Source organism: Engraulis encrasicolus, chromosome 24 (assembly GCF_034702125.1).
Source record: "Engraulis encrasicolus isolate BLACKSEA-1 chromosome 24, IST_EnEncr_1.0, whole genome shotgun sequence".
NCBI classification, from domain to species: Eukaryota; Metazoa; Chordata; class Actinopteri; order Clupeiformes; family Engraulidae; genus Engraulis; species Engraulis encrasicolus.
The window spans coordinates 46,080,365-46,103,116 of record NC_085880.1 but is presented as its reverse complement, the minus strand read 5'-3'; the positions used below and the strand labels follow the sequence as shown (position 1 = coordinate 46,103,116).

At 45.3% G+C, this 22,752-nt stretch overlaps 1 protein-coding gene across 4 annotated transcripts in view; it reads right to left on the bottom strand.

Annotated features, from left to right (window-relative positions):
* Positions 1 to 22,752, bottom strand: part of LOC134441793 (glutamate receptor ionotropic, delta-1-like) — a 304,090-nt gene that overhangs the window by 147,374 nt on the left and 133,964 nt on the right. For 3 of the 4 annotated variants that reach the window (XM_063192199.1, XM_063192200.1, XM_063192201.1), the window contains 2 exons: positions 4,156 to 4,440; positions 3,880 to 4,059 (listed from right to left, as the gene is read on the bottom strand). The exons of the other annotated variant lie outside the window; for it this stretch is intronic. In XM_063192199.1, the coding sequence (XP_063048269.1) occupies positions 3,926 to 4,059; positions 4,156 to 4,440 (419 nt within the window). In that variant the 3' untranslated portion in view covers positions 3,880 to 3,925. Of the gene's footprint in view, positions 1 to 3,879; positions 4,060 to 4,155; positions 4,441 to 22,752 lie in introns of those variants that run through there. 4 annotated transcript variants of the gene reach the window in all.

Genomic DNA, 22,752 nt, shown 5'->3' with positions numbered 1-22,752 from the left:
CATCCATCCATCCACCATACATCCATCCTTCCAAACACCCATCTATCCATCCATCCCCCATCCATCCATCCATCCATCCATCTTGATCGTGACAATCAAGCATATTCATGTAACGGTTGTGCAAACCTACTGTACATGATATTCATAAACAGTTCAACCGAATAAGGACGGACATCTTGACAAAATGCCCCAAGCCTAACCCATTAAGACACAGCGTTATAAATTAGCTGTTACCAGAATGGCAATGACCAAGTCATAGTGCATTGCTTAAGGCCCTGTGTTAAGTCATTGTATTTTAGTACGATGGCAGTTTACTTTTCAATGACTATTACAGCGTGCCACTGGAGGAATGGTGTCCTTGGTGCCCTTGGTGCTTCTATGTACTCTTTACATAACACACATTTATTTTCTCCCTTGGCTTTTGAATTCTGTTGGCGAGCACAGCAGTGCAATGCAAGGTAGGACAAGGCGAGACAAGGCGAGGCGAAGTGGAGCAAGACTATTGGTCTATTGTCTGTGTATTCCCTACACTAATCACTGGGCCCTCTATGTTTGCTGCAGTCCCCGAACTCCAAAACAGCGATTCACAAGCAGTTGGCTATTAAGCAAGAGGAGAGGTACAAATGAGAAAATTAGAGAGTGAAGCGGGTGAACAAAGAGCCGGGGCCTGGCTTTTATTGACTCCCCCTCTCAGAGGGTCTCTCTCTCTCTCTCTCTCTCTCTCTCTCTCTCTCTCTCTCTCTCTCTCTCTCTCTCTCTCTCTCTCTCTCTCTCTCTCTCTCTCTCTCTCTCTTTCTACTAGGCTGAACCGCCAATGGTGGGCCCATGTGTGTGGCCATGCATTAGAATGTCCTATCTGCATCTCTCTCTCTCTTTCTTTCCTCCTTTCTGTCTTTCTGTTTCTTTTCCTGCCCCTATTCTCTCTTGCGCACACACACAAGAACACACACAGCTTCTGTTTGTTTATGGGTGTACATGTGTAAGTGTGTTCATATCTCTGAAGTTTAGAATGATCATTACTGTCCCTTTGACTGTGTATGTATTCTGTGATAAATGATCTGTATCACAGCTTCATCAATGTCAGTGATGAGGCCGTCCTTGAAGCGATGGTTCGGAGTAGTTTCACCCTAAGGCCATTTGAACCGTGACATCCATCCAGTAGTCCAGTAGTGTTTTCTACCTTGCACGAACATTAGCTGAGTTACAGAGTTATTCCGAATAGCTTAATTTGAGCAGTAATGGTCCCTGGCAGTATCTCCAAAATTACCACACTAAAATCTCATGTCATGACATCCAATTTCTACAGTAGTACAAATATGGTCTTTACTCACAAAACGATGCATTTGGAACATTTGGATTTGTACATAGTCCAGGAGTTTAGGAGTTTTCATTTGAGGGGGCACATCAGATTTTAGAAAGTCATCCAAAGGCTGTATTATGAAGACAAACCAGGAATTCACTTTAGGCCTATATTGAAAGCAGCCACCTTAACACAAGACCTCACCTTCACTAGGTCCACTGAAAATATAACTTTATAGTATTGCAAATGTAATTTCTAACAATTTTTTACAAAATACATCATATATCTCATGAAACTGCATAACATTAAAATTATGTTGGGGGGCACATGAATGTAAACGTCCCTTGAGACCCTTGGTTCCCCACCCCTACCTGTAGTTCAACACAGTAGAGCTCAAACAAATAGGCAGCCATCTTGACCTCCACAATTGTAATCAGTTATAGGGTGACAAGGTGGGATTAAAACATTAATTAATTATCTTTGTGAGTCAGTTAATGTTTAAATGAGTCAATAAAAATCGAGCAGTGATTCTCCTGACCACTTTCACTTTCTCCTAACCATTGTGAATGCCTTTCACCTATGGTATTGAGTGAAGTGAACTTCTGTGAACTGGGTGTATTAGTTACTGTATATAAAAAAATAACTTTCCCAACTCTGGTGACGCACGCTAATGTGCTGCAACATTGTGATGCCAAAATGACATCAATGCATCAAGTCTTATTTTTACTGTGGGCTGGAGTGACCACTTCAACATGGCATCTTACAAGAGAACAATCTCGTAGCCATTGTGAATGTCTTTCACCTTTGGGAAAAACATGTAATCAAGAGCTCTAAAGTACACTTCAATGAGGTTTGTAAAGAATAGGAATTATAGTAGTTCATGGCTCTGTTCTATTTTCACCCAAGCACTGAAGGCAGCACACTAGAGGCACTAAGGCCACCCCATTAGGGGTCTTACACACCAAGGCGGTAAAGCGTCGCGGAACGGCCATGTTTTTTACCGGCGTCGGTGAAAATACATTGAAACCTATCTGCCCTTACACACCAACCGGCGGTAGTCGGGCGTCAGCGGTGCGGGAGCCGGCTCCGCGCCGCGCTGCATTTGGAAAATAGAACTCGAGCGTATTTTTCACGCCGGCGACCGGCGGTGTCTCATTCAAATGAATGGCAAAGTAGCATGCTAGCTTTGGCTGTGGCTAGGGTTTTGAATAGGACTGGCCACGCACGCCGACGCTGTCAGTGTGCAAGGCAGAGTAAAGCACGCCGGCCAAAACTAAGCAGAAAGACCGCGTCCGTCCTGCGACCGTTCCATTCCGCCTTGGTATGTTTTGGCCCTTAGGTTGAAACAAGTGTACGTGTCTGTATTGCACTCACTCATTCTCTCTCTCTCTCTCTCTCTCTCTCTCTCTCTCTCATGATCACACCCCACCCCTGTCTCTCTATCTATCTACACCCTCTCTCTCTCTCTCTCTCTCTCTCTCTCTCTCTCTCTCTCTCTCTCTCTCTCTCTCTCTCTCTCTCTCTCTCTCTCTCTATCTATCTACCCCCCCCTCTCTGTCTCTGTCTCTGTCTCTCTCTCTGTCTCTCTCTCTCTCTCTCTCTCTCTCTCTCTCTCTCTCTCTCTCTCTCTCTGATGATCACACCCCCACCCCTTTCTCTCTCTCTATCTACTCCTGCTGCTGCTGTCCTATTGGATGGGCTAATTGCGCGTGGTGGTTATTATATAAACTGTAACTGTTTGCGTGTCAGCTCTGCGCCCCATATTTCACCCTGTCCTCCGGGGGGCTCTGACACCCCCTATAATTGCATAATGATATCAGGACCTTTTCATTTCTGCCCCCGCGTCGACCTATCACATCGCAACAATCCAGCGGACGGCGCAAAATAAAAAAGATCCAGACACAGCATTTCAGTATCGCGCCCCGTACAGTACGGAGTAAAGGGCCTCGCCCCTCTCACTTGGCCCGTGTTTAATTACACGGCGCTAACACGCTTGAAATGTGACCTAAATCTTTGCTTTGCAAACTGTTTTGGTGTGGAGGCAGAGTAGAGTCTTTTCCAACAGGATGAAATCATGAGCTCAGCCCAGATGTGCATCTGTGTTGCTTATTGTTACATCACACCAGCTTGAACGTCAAATCCACCAGAGTGCTGTTTTGATGGGATCCTCTGTGTGTGTGTGTGTGTGTGTGTGTGTGTGTGTGTGTGTGTGTGTGTGTGTGTGTGTGTGTGTGTGTGTGTGTGTGTGTGTGTGTGTGTGTGTGTGTGTGTGTGTGTGTGTGTGTGTGGTGCAGTAGCCCATGAAAAAAATAAAAGCTCTGGCATAATTCATGTGTTTGATGTTTAATTTATAAGCAAGCATAACACGGAAGCGTTTCAAATTACGGCAATTAATGGCAATAAGGAGGAGACATGGCGGCCAAAGCGAACTGTTTACACTAGGGCTGTCTATCACAGAAGCCAGATAACTTCTAAGCCAAATAACTATCACAAATGTCCGGGGGACACCTCTAACCCAATAAACAACACACCTCAAATAAATAGTTTACAGCAACACACCCACACAAATCATATCTTTGTTTTTAGAAAATAATTTCAAGTCCCGCTTGGAATACTTTCAAGGTCTCACCAGTGGGCCCCATCCCACAGTGTGTGAATCACTGCTTTGCCATGTGAATAGTGGATAGTCGGCCCACACGTCAACTCTATCATCTGATTCCCATCCATCAGAACTATCAGAATTAGCACTGAAGAAGTCTCTGTAATCATAGAAACAAAAACGACTTCAAGCTGCAAAAAAGGAAGTCCATTTTAGCTCCAACTTCCAACCAAACTGTTTTGACTGCGTTACTCACCGTACTCGCTGTCGTAGAAGACGATGAACTTGTGCCAGTGCAGCTCTCCGACCAGCGCTAGCATGACGTCGTTAAGGCGTACGGGCGGCCGCGCGGCTAGCGTGTAGCGCTCCCCGTCGGGGCTGGGGTTCAGCTGGCAGGCCGTGCGCGGGGTCCCGTCGCCGTTACGCTGCACGAAGAGGTGCGGGATGTGCATGGCGTCCGTCAGCGACTGCAGAGCGTTGGCCGACGCACAACCCGTGGAGGAGACCAGCGCCAGGATGCCCTGATTCATCAGCTCGCACGCTGGAGGGTGAAGGGAGAGAGAGAGAGAGAGAGAGAGAGAGAGAGAGAAGGAGAGGGGGGGGCAGAGAGGGGAAATTATTATAGAAACACATTTAACATCCCTTTCAATCAAAAAGTTTCACAGCTTTGTATGAAGACAAACCATGTTGATGAACATTGATAGTAACGGCTCATTCCCATGCAAGGTTCGCATGCACAAGTATGGGAACAGGTTCAGCAAGACCTTGAGAGGTTGATGAGCTATTCAGTTGTCCTTTTCACACTATACACCCTGCATGCACATTCTAAAGATTTTTTTATTACTTTATTTGATAGGACAGTGTGAGAGGTGGACAGGAAAGAGACGGGGAGGGGTCGGCAAAGGACCCGAGATGGGAATTGAACCCTGGTCAGCCGCATGGCAGGCGAGTGACCTACCGGTTGGCCACGGCAAGGCCCTGCATGCTTTTTATATCCACTAGAATCACCCTCCAGCCCCAGCCTTCCCAGCCCATTCATTACTATGGGAGCCCACTCACAGCATGCACACACATGAAAATAGACTTGTTTGTGCACACGCAGACTTGTTTGTGCACACGCAGACTTGTTTGTGCTCCCGCTCACTGGCCCGTCCGTACGCCACGCTGACACCATGCTTCGGTGTGAAAGGAATAATCTATTTTCATGTTAAATAACCATTTCGTACTGAGCACGGAAACATTCGGACATGTTTTGCCCAACCCCGTGCTTGCAGTGTGAATGAGCTGCCAGAGAGAGAGAGAGAGAGAGAGAGAGAGAGAGAGAGAGAGAGAGAGAGAGAGAGAGAGAGAGAGAGAGAGAGAGAGAAGAGTAATTTTGAGACCAACAGGAGACCAAAGTGAAGGTGTGAAAAAGGTAGAGGTGGAGAGATATAGAGTGAGGAGGGAGGAGTAAGAGTAACCGCAGAGATACACCAGCGGCGACGCGATTCAAGCGACAGAGTGTAGCAGCAAGCGATACGAGCGATTGAGGAGACAAGAGTATGTCCGTACAGGCAGAAGGCATTACTTCCGTCGCTCGACTCGCTCAGATCGCCGCTGGTGTATTTCTGCGGTAAGTCCCTTAATTGTGTGTGGATGGTGGAAAGACAGAAATTGTGATGGTGGGCAACAGGTAGTGCAGAGACCGTGATGTTTCGGGTAGAAACCCTTGAAACGTCACAGAAAAATACAAAAAAAAGTGGGAGCAAAAAATCCTGGTTGCAGCTGACTTTTCTCTCTTTTAATCTGGCTATTTATTGGTCCTGCTCCCAGGTCAGACGCTTGGATGTGCGAGCTTTTACCTTCAACTTGAGATGTGATGTCATAAACACAGTGAGAGAGATGAGCAGAGAGGTGAGAGAAGAGGGGAGGAGAGAGGAGAGGGGAGAGGAGAGCAGAGAGGTGAGAGAGGGAGATAGGTGAGAAGAGGAGAGGAGAGAGGGGAGGTGAGGAGAGAGGTGAGGAGAGAAGGGAGCAGAGAGAGGAGAGAAGAGGAGAGAGATTAGAAGAGGAGAGGAGAGAGAGGAGAAGAGAAGAGGAGAGAGAGGAGAAGAGGAGAGGAGAGAGGTGGAAAGAGAGAGGAGAGGAGGAGAGGACAGGAAGGGTGGAGTGAAGTGACAAGAATGAGAGAGCAGCCAAGCGAGAAAAGAGAAGAAAAAGACAGAAAAGACAAAAAAGAAAAAGAAAGGAAGGGATGGAAGTTCAATTCACACAAGAAAGCAGCCGGTCTAGTGCTGAGGAGAAGCTCAGTCAGGCTTGCTGTCACCGAATGACTGGATAAACTCTCTCTCTCTCTCTCTCTCTCTCTCTCTCTCTCTCTCTCTCTCTCTCTCTCACACACACACACACACACTCACACGCACACACACACACACACACACCAAACACACACACACACACACACACACACACACACATATTCAGCTGGAATAAACTCTGCTCCACCGCAGATGCCAGGACTGCTCAGTTCACATTGTATCTATGAAACACATTCAAGGACGTGTGTGTGTGTGTGTGTGTGTGTGTGTGTGTGTGTGTGTGTGTGTGTGTGTGTGTGTGTGTGTGTGTGTGTGTGTGTGTGTGTGTGTGTGTGTGTGTGTGTGTGTGTGTGTGTGTGTGTGTGTGTGTGTGTGTGTCTGTGTGTATGTGTGTCTGTGTGTGCACACGCTTGCATACGTGTGTGTGTGTGTGTGTGTGTGTGTGTGTGTGTGTGTGTGTGTGTGTGTATGTGTGTGTGTGTGTGTGTGTGTCTAAGCGGTATGCGTGCGTGTGTGTGTGTGTGTGTGTGTGTGTGTGTGTGTATGTGTGTGTGTGTGTGTGCGTGTCTAAGCGGTATGCGTGCGTGCGTGTTCCGTGTGTGCCTGTGTGCATGGGTGCTATTTTTTTTATTTTGAAGGGGGTAGGGGTGGTGCTGTTTGAGAACAAGAACAAAATTACCAGACAAAAAAAAAGATGCCCTCCTGAAATATTGATGCAACTACAATATTTTTAAGTTAACAGCATCATCCTCATCACATGTGTTCAGCCAAACAGGATGTCCATTTCAGTTAAGTGGCTTTTAAAAATGGAGGGCCCAAATGAAGGTCCCCATGTAAAGTAATGTCAGTGTTATCCTCCTAATGGCTTTTTGACAGCCTTGTCTGCCTCATCCCCCATTAAGAGATAACACAATGTGGCAATGATGTAAAACAATGGAGCGCAAACAAACAGAAAGAGAGAGTGAGTTAATGCTGCCTGAGAATAGTGTTGGTAGTGTACCTCACATCACAGCAATGTACTATTATTATATGCCAAAGGTTTGATGGGAGCACAATACAGTACTTCCTGTAGTACATGTGGTGCGCTTTCCATAATGCACTGGAGATGCAACAAGTGACCACATTTGTTTGTGTGAGAGTCTACATACGTGTACAGTACTAATTCACAAGCAGACAAGTAAATGAGACTTGAGAAGAGGGAGACAGAGGAGGAGAGTGGAAGAGAGTGAAGAGAGAGACAGAGGAGGAGAGTGGAAGAGAGAGACAGACGAGGACAGTGGAAGAGAGTGAAGAGAGAGAGACAAACGAGGAAAGTGGAGGAGAGAGTGAGAAAAAGATGTAGGGCATGTGTAAGAAATTCTGGAAGAAAGAAAAAACAAGAAAGAAAGAAAGAAAGAAAGAAAGAAAGAAAGAAAGAAAGAAAGAAACAAAGTAAGTACGAAAAACAATATTGTAAATGTGAGTTAAAATGACCTAAAACTATGTCTGTGCCCTCATCTGCATTACTTATATGAGTGAGGATACTGCAGCTCCTGTCTGTATAGTGCTGTGTGCTCTCTACCAGGCCTGACAGATCTGCCCCTGCTCTCAGTTTGGGGCTGCAGTTTACAACTTTCACTTTTTCACTTCGGTGTGTCTGTTCACTTGACTGCACCCCACTGCTCATTCCTCAGCCAATCAGATTACGGTGGGGGAGGTGGGGGTGGTGGGGAATTAGTCCAGGTAGCGGAGCGGAGGATCAGGAGGCATAACGACCTCATAACGATAATGAATTATGATAATAACCAATGGCAAATGGGCACAGAAGAACAGGAGCTGAAACCCCATACATCACCCTCACATCACCTCACCTCATCCCGCCTGAATGCCTTCACTCCTGCAGAAGTAGAAAGTATATTAAGAAAGGCCCATGAAAGGGAATTCTACTGTATTCTTCCAGATGCCAGGTCCCCCAGGACAGCCTGAGGTAAGCTGCACATTCCCATCTGAAGATCTCCATCTATAGTGCTATGGATCAGTCAATCATCCCTTTAGCTCTGGCAGATACACAATACAGTATCAGATATGAGTTTTGATTGTGGGTATAGTAAATGTCTTATGGCGGCATTATGGGACTGTCACTTGTGAAGTTTTCAAAGCACATTGTTCCCATGCAGGCAGCCCTGATTCAAATCTAGCCTTTTAATCATCTGATCATTTTCTAAGCTGGTACACACACACACACACAACCACACCCACACCACCACACACACGCACACACCCCAGCTGTCAAAAGAAGGTGATACAGGGAACAAGGACTGCTCGCAGCAACAGGCCTCATGGACTTTAGACATTTTTCTACAGAATCACTGCCAAACGCTCAGAAACATTTCCCTTTGGGTTTAGCGCACACACACACACACCCACACCCACACACACAAACTCAAGAACACAAACACACATGCACCCACACACAGGAATATGCATATGAACGCACACACACACACACACACACACACACACACACACACACACACACACACACACACACACACACACACACACACACCATTAGTGATTCTCCTCCTCTGTCTCCTGAGGTTTCTGACTTCAAACAGAATTACACTGAATACATGTAGTGATAGTACACACTAGGGCTGGGCGGTTTTGGAAAAAATTAGCATCACGGTTTTCTTGATGAAAATTGATATCACGGTTTTCTGCACGTTTTTTTGATATGCGACGATTTCCCCCCAAATCTTAATCTTTCTGAGGAAAAGATCTCAAATTAAATGTTAAAATGAGATAAAATTATGAATTTAAATTAATCTCCATTTATATTTTATAATATTCAATAATATTTTCTATAATTTATAGTTTATATTTCCCTATCCAACAAAGGGGAAAATGCAGCATTTCATAAAATAACCTAAAATCTTGACCAGGGTGTCATAGATTTTTCAAGAAAGAAGGGTTAAATGATTATAAGCAGCTGTTTTGGGCTTTTTTTCCAAGACAGCCCAAAACAGCTTATTTCGTTCTACACCTGGCAACACTAATGGATTATTTGTCGTTCTACACCTGGCAACACATCCGGCGCGTTGCGCTGCCGCTGGACTAGCGAGTAAACAACAGTGGGACAGAAACGAAACAGACTGAAGACAGACACTGAAAACAAACGGATTTACTTGACATTGTGTGCAGGGCTCTAAATTAACTTTTTCCACCACCAGCCAATTTGGCTAGTGGACATTTTTTCTTACCAGCCAAACAGAAGTTCAACTAGCCATTTTTTTTAATCTCACCAAAATAAACTATGCATTAGGCTAGTTATATTTTTTCTAATTATGGTCATTTTGTCCAACTGTTTCTACAATACAGATACACTATAGGCCTGCATAGGCTACTATATGCCTACATAATAAGCATATTATAGGCTATATAGCCTATTTTTTCATTATTGCTTAACTTCTGCTTTATTTTTTTACTTTCATTACTTAGGCCCAATTAATTTGATTAGTTTTTGTTCAATTCCTCTGAAAACAGCTGAATCACATCACACAAGCCACTCGCATAACAGACCTTTAACATACAGTAGCCTAACCAAGCACACAGCCAAACACTACAAAACCAAGGAAGGAGAAGAGATGAGAGGAAAAGGAGAGGAGAGAGGAGGAGCTCTTCTCTACCATGCGCAACAAAATGACAAGAAGCCTAGTTTAATTAAAAGTAGGCCTAAATAATATCTCGGGAATCTTCGCTTCCTTAGTTACTTCCACAGCTTCGTCGTTGGTTGCTTTGTTTCCTTTCCGATGGCGTGGGCTTTCCAACTTAGTTGCGCCAGGACTCGGAACATTTCAGAAGACAACTGAACTGACAGCTACGGCCACACTACTCTGACAGTCGGCTCTCCTCCTCTGCCCTTGTCGCTATTTCGTTCCACAATCACTCATTTTTAACGTCATTATTTACTAGCATTCACCAACACACAGAACCTTGCTCTAACCCCCGCCACATTCTCATAACTCGCACAAAACATAGTCTACACAACAGAAGTAGCTCTATGCATTATCTGCGCAAGTCCTGTTATTGAAACGGTCAGGGCCTCGCTGCCTCAAAAATGCAGCCTGTTACAGCAAGGTTCATATAGTAATAATAGCAGTAGTGGCGTTAAAAAGGTTGTAGCGAAAGCGACGAGAGCATAGGAGGAGAGCTGCCTGTCAGAATAGTGTGAGCGCAGCTTAGCTGACAGAAGGCAGGTCGTCTGAAATGTTTTCAATCCTGGCGCGCGCAACAGCATGGAGTTGCCGCTCGATGCACTGGAAAGTCCACGGTGGGAGGCTAAGTCGCGACGCTAGTGTCCATGGGTAATGTAGGAAATCTCGCCCTCTAACGTTCGTCAGAGCAGCGGTTTACCGTTCATAAGTTACTGTACTCGGGCGCTACTAGCCAAATTGGCGGGTAGGTATTTTTTTCTACTAGCCAAAATTAATTTTCACCCGTGTTTGGCGGGTTGGCGTGTGTTAATTTAGAACCCTGACTGTGTGCATATTGTCTTTGAATTAAAGTCCAAATCCAACGTAGAAGGTATTTTGTCCGGTAGTTTGTGTCATATTGCGATGTGTTTCGCTCCTATTTTGCCCCCAAATCATTTCAAACAAAGATAGCGATGTAGCAATGTATCTTGTCTGCCCATTGCATTTGAAAGCTAGGCTACTTTAGCTTATAAGCAGTCTTAACAGCACTGCGCACACAGTTGGGATGGTAATTAAATACAGTTAAGAATCAGATAACTGCTGTAGCCTGTTAACATAGCACCACATAGAATTGCCTTTTATTTAACTTTGTGAGATCAAAGGTAGGCTAAATGAATTGAAATGTTTGTCATGATTCATCATTCATCCATGCCATGTGTGTTCATCATGTTTCACTCTCACTAGCCTCTAGCGCGTAACCAATTATTTTATTAGTTCAATCAACATCTTACATTGTGGTGACATTCCCTAGTAGAACAGCAACAACAGTGGACTTAGCAGAGTTGAAATGAAGTGTCAGAGACTTATGAATTAGAAGAATCTTTGGAAGTGTGACACGGAGTATGAAGCTCACGCACATAACATAGTAGGCTATAAACAACAACAACAAAACCGTCTCTCATCAAAAAGAGAACCTTGTGTAGTGTAAACCGAGATCACGGTTTTTTAACAGTACACCGCCCAGCTCTAGTACACACACACACATACAAACACACACGCACACGCACACAAACAGAATACATGTTGTGACATGAACCATGAAATAGATTATCAGATTAAAGTACCTTTGAAACACACACTCACACACACTATCACACATATGCAAGCACGCACACACATGCATACATGTACATGCGCACGCACGTCAATTTCTATATTTTCAAGCAGCATCCAGATAGTGGGTGCGTTCCAATATGCCACCTTGCGTCCTCCACTTGTGCTTGTGGCCTCGTACCAGGAAGTAATATGCCATGATGACATCACTGACAACAGCATTATATTTCAATATCTCGCAAGAGTTCAATTGTTAAGTCATTTTCTCATTTGCAAACTGAATCATGAATGAAGAATAGTCCCCAAAAAATTGTTTCGGCTAGGCTGACAGCTGGGAAACTTAATTGTTTTCTCCACGGAGGTGGGGCCAGGAGGCGGGTTGAGGCCACAAACACAAGTGGAGGACGCATATTGGAAGGTCGCATATTGGAATGCACTCAGTAACTCATTATCCATTTCTCGACCCACCCCCGACATCTTGAGGTCTTTAAACTGATGCAATTGTATCTGCTGTGCATGGTTTGAATTATGTATTTGTGCTTAATAATGCCCGCAAGTCAAGACAATCCTTTCCTTCTCTCTTTCTTTTCAATTTTTTCTTTCGTTCTTCAAAGCCGAGCCAAAGAGACCGCCATCACTGCTTCAAATTCATGTCAGCATTAAAACCACAACAACAAAAACCTACACACAGACAGGCACCCTTGTCTTTGTGCTTTGTTTACCTTCAAACTGTCTTGAGCCCTATCAATTATCCAATGTGTTTGCAAGTGAGTGGAAGGGAAAAGTGTTGTGGTCGTATGCCCTTTGTAATGCTAATGCAGACAGAGTGATCGCCCTCCTCAGCAAGACAGCGGTGCGCGTGCACACACACACACACACATGCACACACACACACACACACACACACACACACACACACACACAAAGACAGCGGCACAGACAAAAGGGGCATCAGCTGAAGAAAGGGGCCGATTCATTACGCCTCAAGAACAATCTGAATATGTGATGCCTTGACAATGAAAGGCTGAGAGCAATTTAAAAATAATAATGAAATATAAAAAAGGAGAAGAGCAGGCAAGATGAAATGCTATCATCCATCTTCTTCCTACTTGACTACTTGATCACAACTTCTAAGGGCCTCCACACACATCGGCTCCAGCAGCACTGCGGAGTACTTTCACTTCTGACACAATTCCGACCCCCGCTGACAATTTCACAGCAGCAGAGCATGGATAGTCAATGGGCGGCTCCGACAAAATAGAACTCGTCTCTAATCGCTAGCTAGCCGACATCCACCAATGTCCACGGACATCGGCGCCGGTGTGCAGGGCTGTATTGACAACAATGGAATCGAACTTTGGCGGAGTTCGGAGTTTGTGTGTTTGTGTGTGTGTGCGTGTGTGTGTGTGTGTGTGTGTGTGTGTGTGTGTGTGTGTGTGTGTGTGTGTGCGCGCGCGTGCATGTGTGGAGAGAGAGAGAGAGAGAGAGAGACAGGGGGAAAGAGTGCAGCATCAATGTTCCCACTATGGACCTTTTTAGGATGCCATATCTTGGATAAATACCATTTACGATGGAGTCCTCAAAGTAGAGTGCCTGTGCACAACCACTGTCCAGGTGCTGGTGATGTACGGTAAAAGTAATCCAAGTAAAGGGAGGATGAATCACCGCACACTGGTCATCTTTGCTGGTAGTTTAGTGTTCAGTGATTTATCCTCCAATTCCATACCATTTACTATTTACAGTGCAGTGCTTACTGAACGGTAAGCTCCCCTGACAGATCTGTGCTGGCGTGTATGGACACCAGCTCAAGTGTGGTGAATTGGAGAAGAGAGAGAGAGAGAGAGAGAGAGAGAGAGAGAGAGAGAGAGAGAGAGAGAGAGAATACATGAGAGGAACTGAGTCAAGTGGATTGCTGAGACACTTTGAGTGACACATGTCATTCTGTCAAGACGGAGTTAGCCATGGACATCACCCATGGCAGGGCTATTAGCTCCATGGGCTACACCACACTCCACACACACTAGACACCACACTCCACACACACTAGACACCACACTCCACACACACTAGACACCACACTCAACACACACTAGACACCACACTCAACACTCAAATAAGTATATGTCTATCTCCTGGCATGGTATAGAGAGAAAACGTAATTTCATTTCCCTTGTATGATTTGTGCATATGAAGAAAGTGACAATAAAAGCTGACTTGACTTGACTTGACTGTATATCCCATTCTACGTGAAGCACATTAACTGACTGTTACGAAAGTTATAGTCAAGTCGCCTAATTCCACCGGTCCCCCAATTCCGCCCGCCTATTTATAAGTGATGATAGTTAATTATTTATCCACTGTTAAAGTCAGGAACGGATATTGACATGATACGGAGTTTGTTTGCTTACAATATGAAATGGTGATGACATTTAAAACCGAGTCAAACGGCCATAAACAGCATTGTGCTGAAGGGTGTCATAACGGCAGCATGAAAGAGATGGAACTTTAATTTCACTACGACATTCTGGCTTCAAACTTGAGTGTGTGTGTGTGTGTGTGTGTGTGTGTGTGTGTGTGTGTGTGTGTGTGTGTGTGTGTGTGTGTGTGTGTGTGTGTGTGTGTGTGTGAGACAAGGCATGCGAGTGTGCAAACATGCCTCGTGTGAAAGCTGCATCCTCCCATTAAGACATCTCAACTGTACAGCAGCTGTCTAATGTAGATCACACACACACACACACACACACACACACACACACACACACACACACACACACACACACACACACACACACACACACACACACACACACACACACACACACACACACACACCTGTACAGTATACCTGACTCCCATCTCTACTGTACAGCAGCTGTCTAATGTAGAACAGGCTATTGGGTGCTTAGCCATTGCTCTCCCTGCTGCCTTCATCAATACATAATATGCAATGATGTCTACGACTCAGATGGAATTCAGCATTTCATTTCCCTTCCTTTGCCCCCCCTGCTTTTCAAGTCATAGTCTTCTTTCTTTTGACTCATCACACACACGCATGCACACACACACACACACACTCACACAGGCACGCACACGCGCACATGCAAGCACACACGCACATACGCACGCACACACACACTCACACACACACACACACACACACACACACACACACACACACACACACACACACACACACACACACACACACACACACACACACACACACACACACACACAAACACACACACATTCAAGTCTATGTCTTCTTTCTTTTTTTTATCTGTCTTGTCTTCTTGATCAGTATCCCGTCCCCCCAGCCTGCTGGCGTGTTCCTCTGTTGAAGAGAAAGTAATTGAAAGGCCTTCTCTCCTCTCCTCTCCTCTCCTCTCCTCTTCTCTCCTATGTTCTCTTCTCTTCTCTTCTCGCCTCGACAGAAATGCATGTTAAAGTGAGCTGCCTCCTGGCACTTGAGGAGACGACAGCAGAAAAAAAAAGATCACTATAGTCACTGAGGCTGCATCCGGGATCTCTCTCCCCCCCCCCATAGATATAATATAAAGGAGTTCCAATGATGCGCCCCAATCCCTGAGGTCCGGGACAACTGACCCCCAGATCACCCCCTGTGGGCTTCCCTCAGCTGCATGAGTCAGTGACCATGGCAACGACACTCTGTGTTTAATGACACTACTGTAATGCCCATGTCAGCCTCTACACATTAAAAGTCTGTTAATTTAACACATAGAGAGTCAATGCAACATTTTCAGAGTGTATTTGGTCCCAGAGTACTTCCTGGGCATTGGTTTGATCAGGCAGTTTCAGTAATTCGTCTTGTGGAGCCAAATGTTTGATTTAGAGATATGAACAGATTCCATCACAGTTTGGCTGGATCAGAAGCACGATATCACACTGAGACAAACTTTTGCTCATTTGCAAGGTTAATTTGGTAATTTTCCAAAAACATCACACTTTCATCAACTTCGTGTTGCAGGCTCTACAACACCTTCCTCGTGTGTACAAAACAAAACAACAATAACAACAATAACAACAACAAAAACAAAACTTTCGCGCCCCCCCCTCTTGTACATTTCTGTTCTTAGAAGCAGCGCTTGCTTGTTTGCTTTTGATAGCCGTGTCTAATCCTGTCTTTTTACACGATTTAACATTCCAAACATGTTATGTTTATTTCTGACTGATGTGAGGGAAAGACATCTGGGAGATGTGCAGAAGTGAAAATAAAAAGTTCATAATCATCAGCTTGGCATCTGGCATGGTGTGGAAACACCCACACACACACACCCACACACAGACACACAGACACACACACACACACACACACATACCTGCCTCTGTTGCCGGCAGCTCATTTCAAATCAACAGAATGTTTTGATGATATTTTCATTTTTGCAGAGCAGAGCCGCTCCGGATGAATGCATTCAGGCAAATCTGAGATAAGTACAGTACACATCTTCCATATGCCACATGAGTCCTGTGAACAGACCTGGTATATAGTGCATAATGCAGACTCAACCTAATCAAGTAATCAAACCCAAATGATGACTTTGAATCAACGTGCACTGGGATACTCCCACTTGTATCGTATTGTTATCTCATCTTTTTGATTGATTCGTTTATCATTTGGATTGTTCACCTACCCATGTATTCATTTCTACAACCAATTTTTTAATGCTCTGGCCACTTCAACTACATTTAATACGTACTGTACATACAGCAAGTTAAGTGTGTTTACTGAAGAGAAACATCATCTGCCAGCAGCAAAGCTGATAGGAAGGGACAAAAGGGTCAGTTGTCCCAGGCCCAGTTAGATGGAGGCCCCAAATTGGGTTCTAGTTACTATCTGTCAGTCAAAGTGGCTGGTATGTTTTCTTATGCCAGCCAAACTGAATGTTCACCAACATTTGGCGGGATTGACAGGTGTTCATTTAGAGCCCTGATTGTATGTACTGACTTTGTCCCAGACCCAACCAAATCTGTCCACCACCACCCTGTCCCAGCCCCAACCAAGCTGTCCACCACCCTGTCCCAGCCCCAACCAAGCTGTCCAACCACCCTGTCCCAGCCCCAACCAAGCTGTCCAACCACCCTGTCCCAGCCCCAACCAAGCTGTCCACCACCACCCTGTCCCAGCCCCAACCAAGCTGTCCACCACCACCCTGTCCCAGCCCCAACCAAGCTGTCCACCACCACCCTGTCCCAGCCCCAACCAAGCTGTCCACCACCACCCTGTCCCAGCCCCAACCAAGCTGTCCACCACCACCCTGTCCCAGCCCCAACCAAGCTGTCCACCACCACCCTGTCCCAGCCCCAACCAAGCTGTCCACCACCACCCTGTCCCAGCCCCAACCAAGCTGTCCACCACCACCCTGTCCCAGCCCCAACCAAGCTGTCCACCACCACCCTGTCCCAGCCCCAACCAAGCTGTCCACCACCACCCTGTCTGCAAGATTGACATTCCTTGTAAATGTTGGTGCTTTTGGCCAGTAATTTATGACATGGTCTTGATAGTCCTGCAACTCTAAAGTACTCCACTGTAACTGCTGTAAAATGTATGAACCTGTCCCAGGGCATCAGGAAAGCAAAAAAGGAATACTCAGACAAAATAACAACACACTTCAAAGACAGCAGAGATGCACAGAGCCTGTGGCAGGGCATACAGGCCATCACGGACTATAAGCCTGCACCACAAAGCTGTGACAACACCTCTCTGCTAAACGACCTGAACAGTTTCTTTGCCCGCTTTGAAGCACAAAATGACACTCACCCACAGAAAACTCCCCCTCCCCCCCATGATCAACCCCTTTACCTGTCCTCTGCCAGTGTTAAGAGGACACTGGCCACCATCAACCCACGCAAAGCAGCTGGCCCAGACAACATACCAGGCCGAGTGTTGAAGGATTGTGCAGAAGAGCTGAAGGATGTCTTCACAGACATCTTTAACATCTCTCTGGAGCAAGCAGTCATCCCATCACTTTTCAAAACTGCTACCATCATACCTGTGCCGAAGAAATCATCACCATCATGCTTCAATGACTACCGTCCTGTAGCACTGACGCCCATAATCATGAAGTGCTTCGAACGGCTAGTCCTGTCACACATCAAAGCCACCCTACCCCCCACCCTAGACCCCTACCAGTTCGCATACCGAGCCAAGCGATCCACGGAGGATGCAATTTGCTCTGCCCTCCATCCAGCCCTCACCCACTTGGACAATAAAGACTCATATGTGAGAATGCTGTTCATTGACTTCAGTTCAGCATTCAATACCATAATACCACAACAACTCATCAGAAAACTGGACAAACTAGGTTTCAGCACATCCCTCTGCAACTGGCTGCTGGACTTCCTGATGCAAAGACCACAAGCAGTACGGGTAGGGAACAACACCTCAAGCACCCTGACCCTGAGCACGGGGGCTCCGCAAGGTTGTGTTCTCAGCCCCCTGCTGTTCACGCTGCTGACACACGACTGCACAACGACCCACAGTGAAGTGAACCATCTAGTGAAGTTTGCGGATGATACAACACTGGTGGGCCTCATCACCAAGGGCGATGAGACTCACTACAGAGAAGAAGTAGACCTGCTGGCCAGATGGTGCAAAGACAACAACCTCCTGCTGAATGTCAAAAAGACCAAGGAGATTGTTGTTCAACTTCCAAAGGGTCCAAAAACAACTGCCACCACTGACCATCGACGGCGATGCTGTGGAGAGAGTGAGCAGCACCAAGTTCCTTGGAGTGCACATCAGCGACGACCTCTCTTGGACCACCAACACTACATCACTGGCGAAGAAGAAGGCCCATCAGCGTCTCTACTTCCTGCGCAAACTAAAGAAGGCAAGTGCTACACCCTCCATCATGACAACATTCTACAGAGGAACCATAGAGAGCGTCGTGTCCAACTGCATCACAGTGTGGGGAGGAAGTTGCACGGAGAAAAACAGGAAGACACTCCAGCGTGTTGTGAACACAGCGAAGAAGATCATTGGAGTACCACTCCCCTCCCTGCAGGACATTTACACCACACGCCTCACCCGGAAAGCACTGATGATCATCAAAGACACAAGCCACCCTGCACACAAACTGTTCAGCCTCCTGCCCTCTGGAAAGAGGTACAGGCGCCTCCGTTCCCGTACCACCAGGCTGGCGAGCAGCACAATGCACCAAGCGATCAAGATGCTGAACACTCAACCCACTCTCCCTCCACTGTCAGCCTCTAGCCAGCAAGGCCACTGACAACCCCCCCCCCCATAATCCACCACCATATCTGCGACTGAACATTCCACCTGCACTACTATACTTGTGACTGAACTTTCAACCTGCACTAACTCAAAACATGCACACACACACACACACACACACACACACACACCACACACACACACCACACACACACACACACACACACACACACACAAGCACACTGCACTTTCTGCACTAAACCCAAACATACACACACTGACACACACTGACACACACACACACACACCGCACACACACACACACACACACACACACACACACACACACACACACAGACACACGAACACACACACAGACGCACACCGCACCTCCTACCTGCACTAAACACATCACACACACACACGCACACACACACACACACACACACACACACACACACACACACACTGCTGCTGGTGTACTTGACAGACCACTTTAATATTTATTTTTCTTCAAAATGCTACTATTACCATGTCAGAACGCTATAAAGGACTTTTTTTAGGAAAAGCACAAAAGCACAACAATACCTCTTAATGTATGTCCTCTACAAGTCTTCTGTTGTCCAGTCTTGCACTTTAAATGTCTGTATGAGCACTGTCTATGTCCATACTGTCTTAAGTCCATGTATAAGTACTGTCTATGTCTATACTGTCTATGTCCTTACCTAGATTAGTCTATGTCTGTATGGGAAAGCAAGAAATGTAATTTCAAATTCTTTGTATGACCAGTGCATGTAAAGAAATTGACAATAAAACCTACTTGACTTGACTTGACTTGATTCTGATCCTGATATTCCAGCCACAGTTACTGCCAGCTGTCCAATGGGAATGAGCAGGTAAAGGAAGGGCGGCTAACAGAACTGACTGACTGACTGGCCAATCAGGAAGGGCGGCTAACAGGACTGACTGACTGGCCAATCTGCTCACAATGCTGCTGATTGGCGCGATCTGTCACGGGAAGACAGGAGCCCTTGACAAGAGAAGAATAGACTTGCAAGGGGCTGCACGCTGTCAGCCAAAATGACTAATCAAATTACCTTCTCGTCTCCCATTCAAAAGGCCCAGCATAGAGCACAATGCCCAGCACAAAGCACAATGCCTGGACCCCACTCTTAGAGTGTAGAACACAGCACCGTCCCTGTAGGGGTGCCACTCTCTCACTCACTCACTCACTCACCCTCCGCTCTGGCAGTGAAGGGAAGGAGATGACGACTGTAGTGAGGGGTGCACCAATTCACATCATAGTGAGGTAGTGATACAGAGATGCTACTTGCTATCACAAGGTTTAGCATATAGAGAAAATTAAATGCAATATCAAACATCACATTGCAATGTAAGTGCTCATGAACAGTAAATGAACATCAAGTGACAAACAGCACACTGTCAAAGTCAAACAGCACATTGTGATCATAGTACAACAAAACAAGCACATAAAGCACAGGACGTGGGAGCAAACCAGGTGATATTAAATATTATTGCCACAGAAGCACAAATATTAATATAATTTCATGGCAAATGTTCGTGTTGGCAATGTTTATCATTCTCAGAGTTAAATTAATTTTGTACTCCATCAGAGTGCTGACATTTGGATTTTAAATTGATAATTCATAGAACGAAAACATGAACTTTTATCACCAAAATAACACTCAACAGTCTACTGACAGTTTTACATAAAAATAAATAACCTGCTCGTCTGCATTCTAAATAAGTACAAACACATGTATTGAAATCTTTTTTACAGTTATAAGACATTATGTGACAATGTTGTTTACCATTTGAAGCCTCCCTGTCCTCATTTGACCTCATTTTCAATCTTCATTTGCATCGATCTGGTCTGTTGATCATCATCAGGCAAACTGATATTTGACAGCGCAGCCTTAATAGCATACGTCTGATTTGCTTGGCAGAGGTGTGAATTACGTGCTCTACGGGGTGAAATAAACACCCTGAGGGATGTGGACTGATAACCAAATGCTACATCTACCATCAAAGACTCAACACTATAGTACCCAATAAATAGCCCCCATCTTGTCCTGTGCAAGAGCAACAAGCATACCCTCCACTTAGCCTATATGGGCTCACTGAGGAGTGAAAATGAAACTGTAATTTCCTGAATGATTGAGTTTTAAAATGCCACAATTAAATGTTGAAATTGCCTCTATTATTTTGCCTTGGCGCACTTGTACCAGTAACCATCATTAAAAGAAATCACTGACTGCAAAGATAACTCTTCAGAGGATTGTTATTATGCTGACTTTATATCCATATCTTTGATACGGTACAGTACTCTGTACCTGAGGACACACATTGATGATCTTACTCTACACTAACTCCTGAAAGTTATCAAAGCTGAAAACACAAACTTTTAATGCATCTAATAATAAAATAATACATGTTTTAAATAGAGCTTGTCATGCCACTCAAAGTCACTTTGCATCTGACATTCATTTTTCCATTCACACTCTTTTTCATATCACTTTACAAATTGCCTCTGCACCCAAAAGCATGTCAATCAATGTGGAACATATGGAAAACTGTACTAATGACAGCAAAGCCATACTGGGGAAAAATCAACCAGATAACTGTTACAGCTCCATAGATTTAAAACAGAAGGGGGCATTAGGTGCTGTAAACAGGTCAAATGAAAAAGACAGTACAACAGCAAATATGTACATCCTCAACATCCTTATGTCCTTGGTAGCCAAATCATTCGATAACATTTCCAATTTAAAGATATTCTGTAAATATAAATTCACAGAGAAGGATTACGAGGGCTGAGAGGGGCAAAGCAGATGCTCTGGATAAGACTGTTTGCCAGGCTAATATGCTAGCTGATTGTCAGAGTGCTCTAAGCCAGATAGCTCATCCCAGAGTCAACAGTGGATGTGAACAGCGGAGTGATTCTATAGGTGTTCCGGAGTGTAGTCAGTTAATAAGACAACAGCCAGCCGTAGATGAGCATCAGGCACTTCCACAGTCAGGAATCAATCTCGCCCTTCACTTGCTACCATTTAAATTGCTCTCTCTTAACTACATTTTTCTCTCGCTCTGTCAGTTCCTCATTTCCCATTCCTCTCTCTCTCTCTCTCTCTCTCTCTCTCTCTCTCTCTCTCTCTCTCTCTCTCTCTCTCTCTCATGTTTAGCTTTCAGGCCCTGCTCTGCCTCCAGGGGTTGCCTATTTTCTGGTCTTTACATTATGTTTCCCCGCTGCGCTGCGCTGTGTTGCTTCCCTGTCACGTAATGGGGGGATTGAATTATACAGCTGAATGCATAATTGCCACTGGGTTACGCCATCTCAAGCACCTAGTTTCAAAAGGGCCTTTGGCTTCAAGCAATTAAAGCAGGACATGACTGCAGATCAAATAAGCAAAAGAAAATGTTAGATAGTCTCCGCTGTAGTCTACCAAGGCCTTTTGGGCTCTTAGAAAGCGCATCTACACCTCTTGTAATACAATACCATAGCCATTACTTTCGCCATAGACTTGCATTGAAATAAAAGCCACAATTAAAAATGAGTTCTACTTTGTTCATGATCCCTCCTGTTTAAAAGTCTCTCCACATCCATGTGATGTGATGTGATGCAGGCAGTCTGTTTGGACTGGAAAAGGAAAAGGGGGAATAACATCAGTCTGTTTGGACTGGAAAAGGAAAAGGGGGAATAACATCAGTCTGTTTGGACTGGAAAAGGGGGAATAACATCAGTCTGTTTGGACTGGAAAAGGGGGAATAACATCAGTCTGTTTGGACTGGAAAAGGAAAAGGGGGAATGTCATCAGTCTGTTTGGGCTGGAAAAGGGGGAATAACATCAGTCTGTTTGGACTGGAAAAGGAAAAGGGGGAATGTCATCAGTCTGTTTGGGCTGGAAAAGGGGGAATAATATCAGTCTGTTTGGACTGGAAAAGGGGGAATAACATCAGTCTGTTTGGACTGGAAAAGGGGGAATAACATCAGTCTGTTTGGACTGGAAAAGGGGGAATAACATCAGTCTGTTTGGACTGGAAAAGGGGGAATA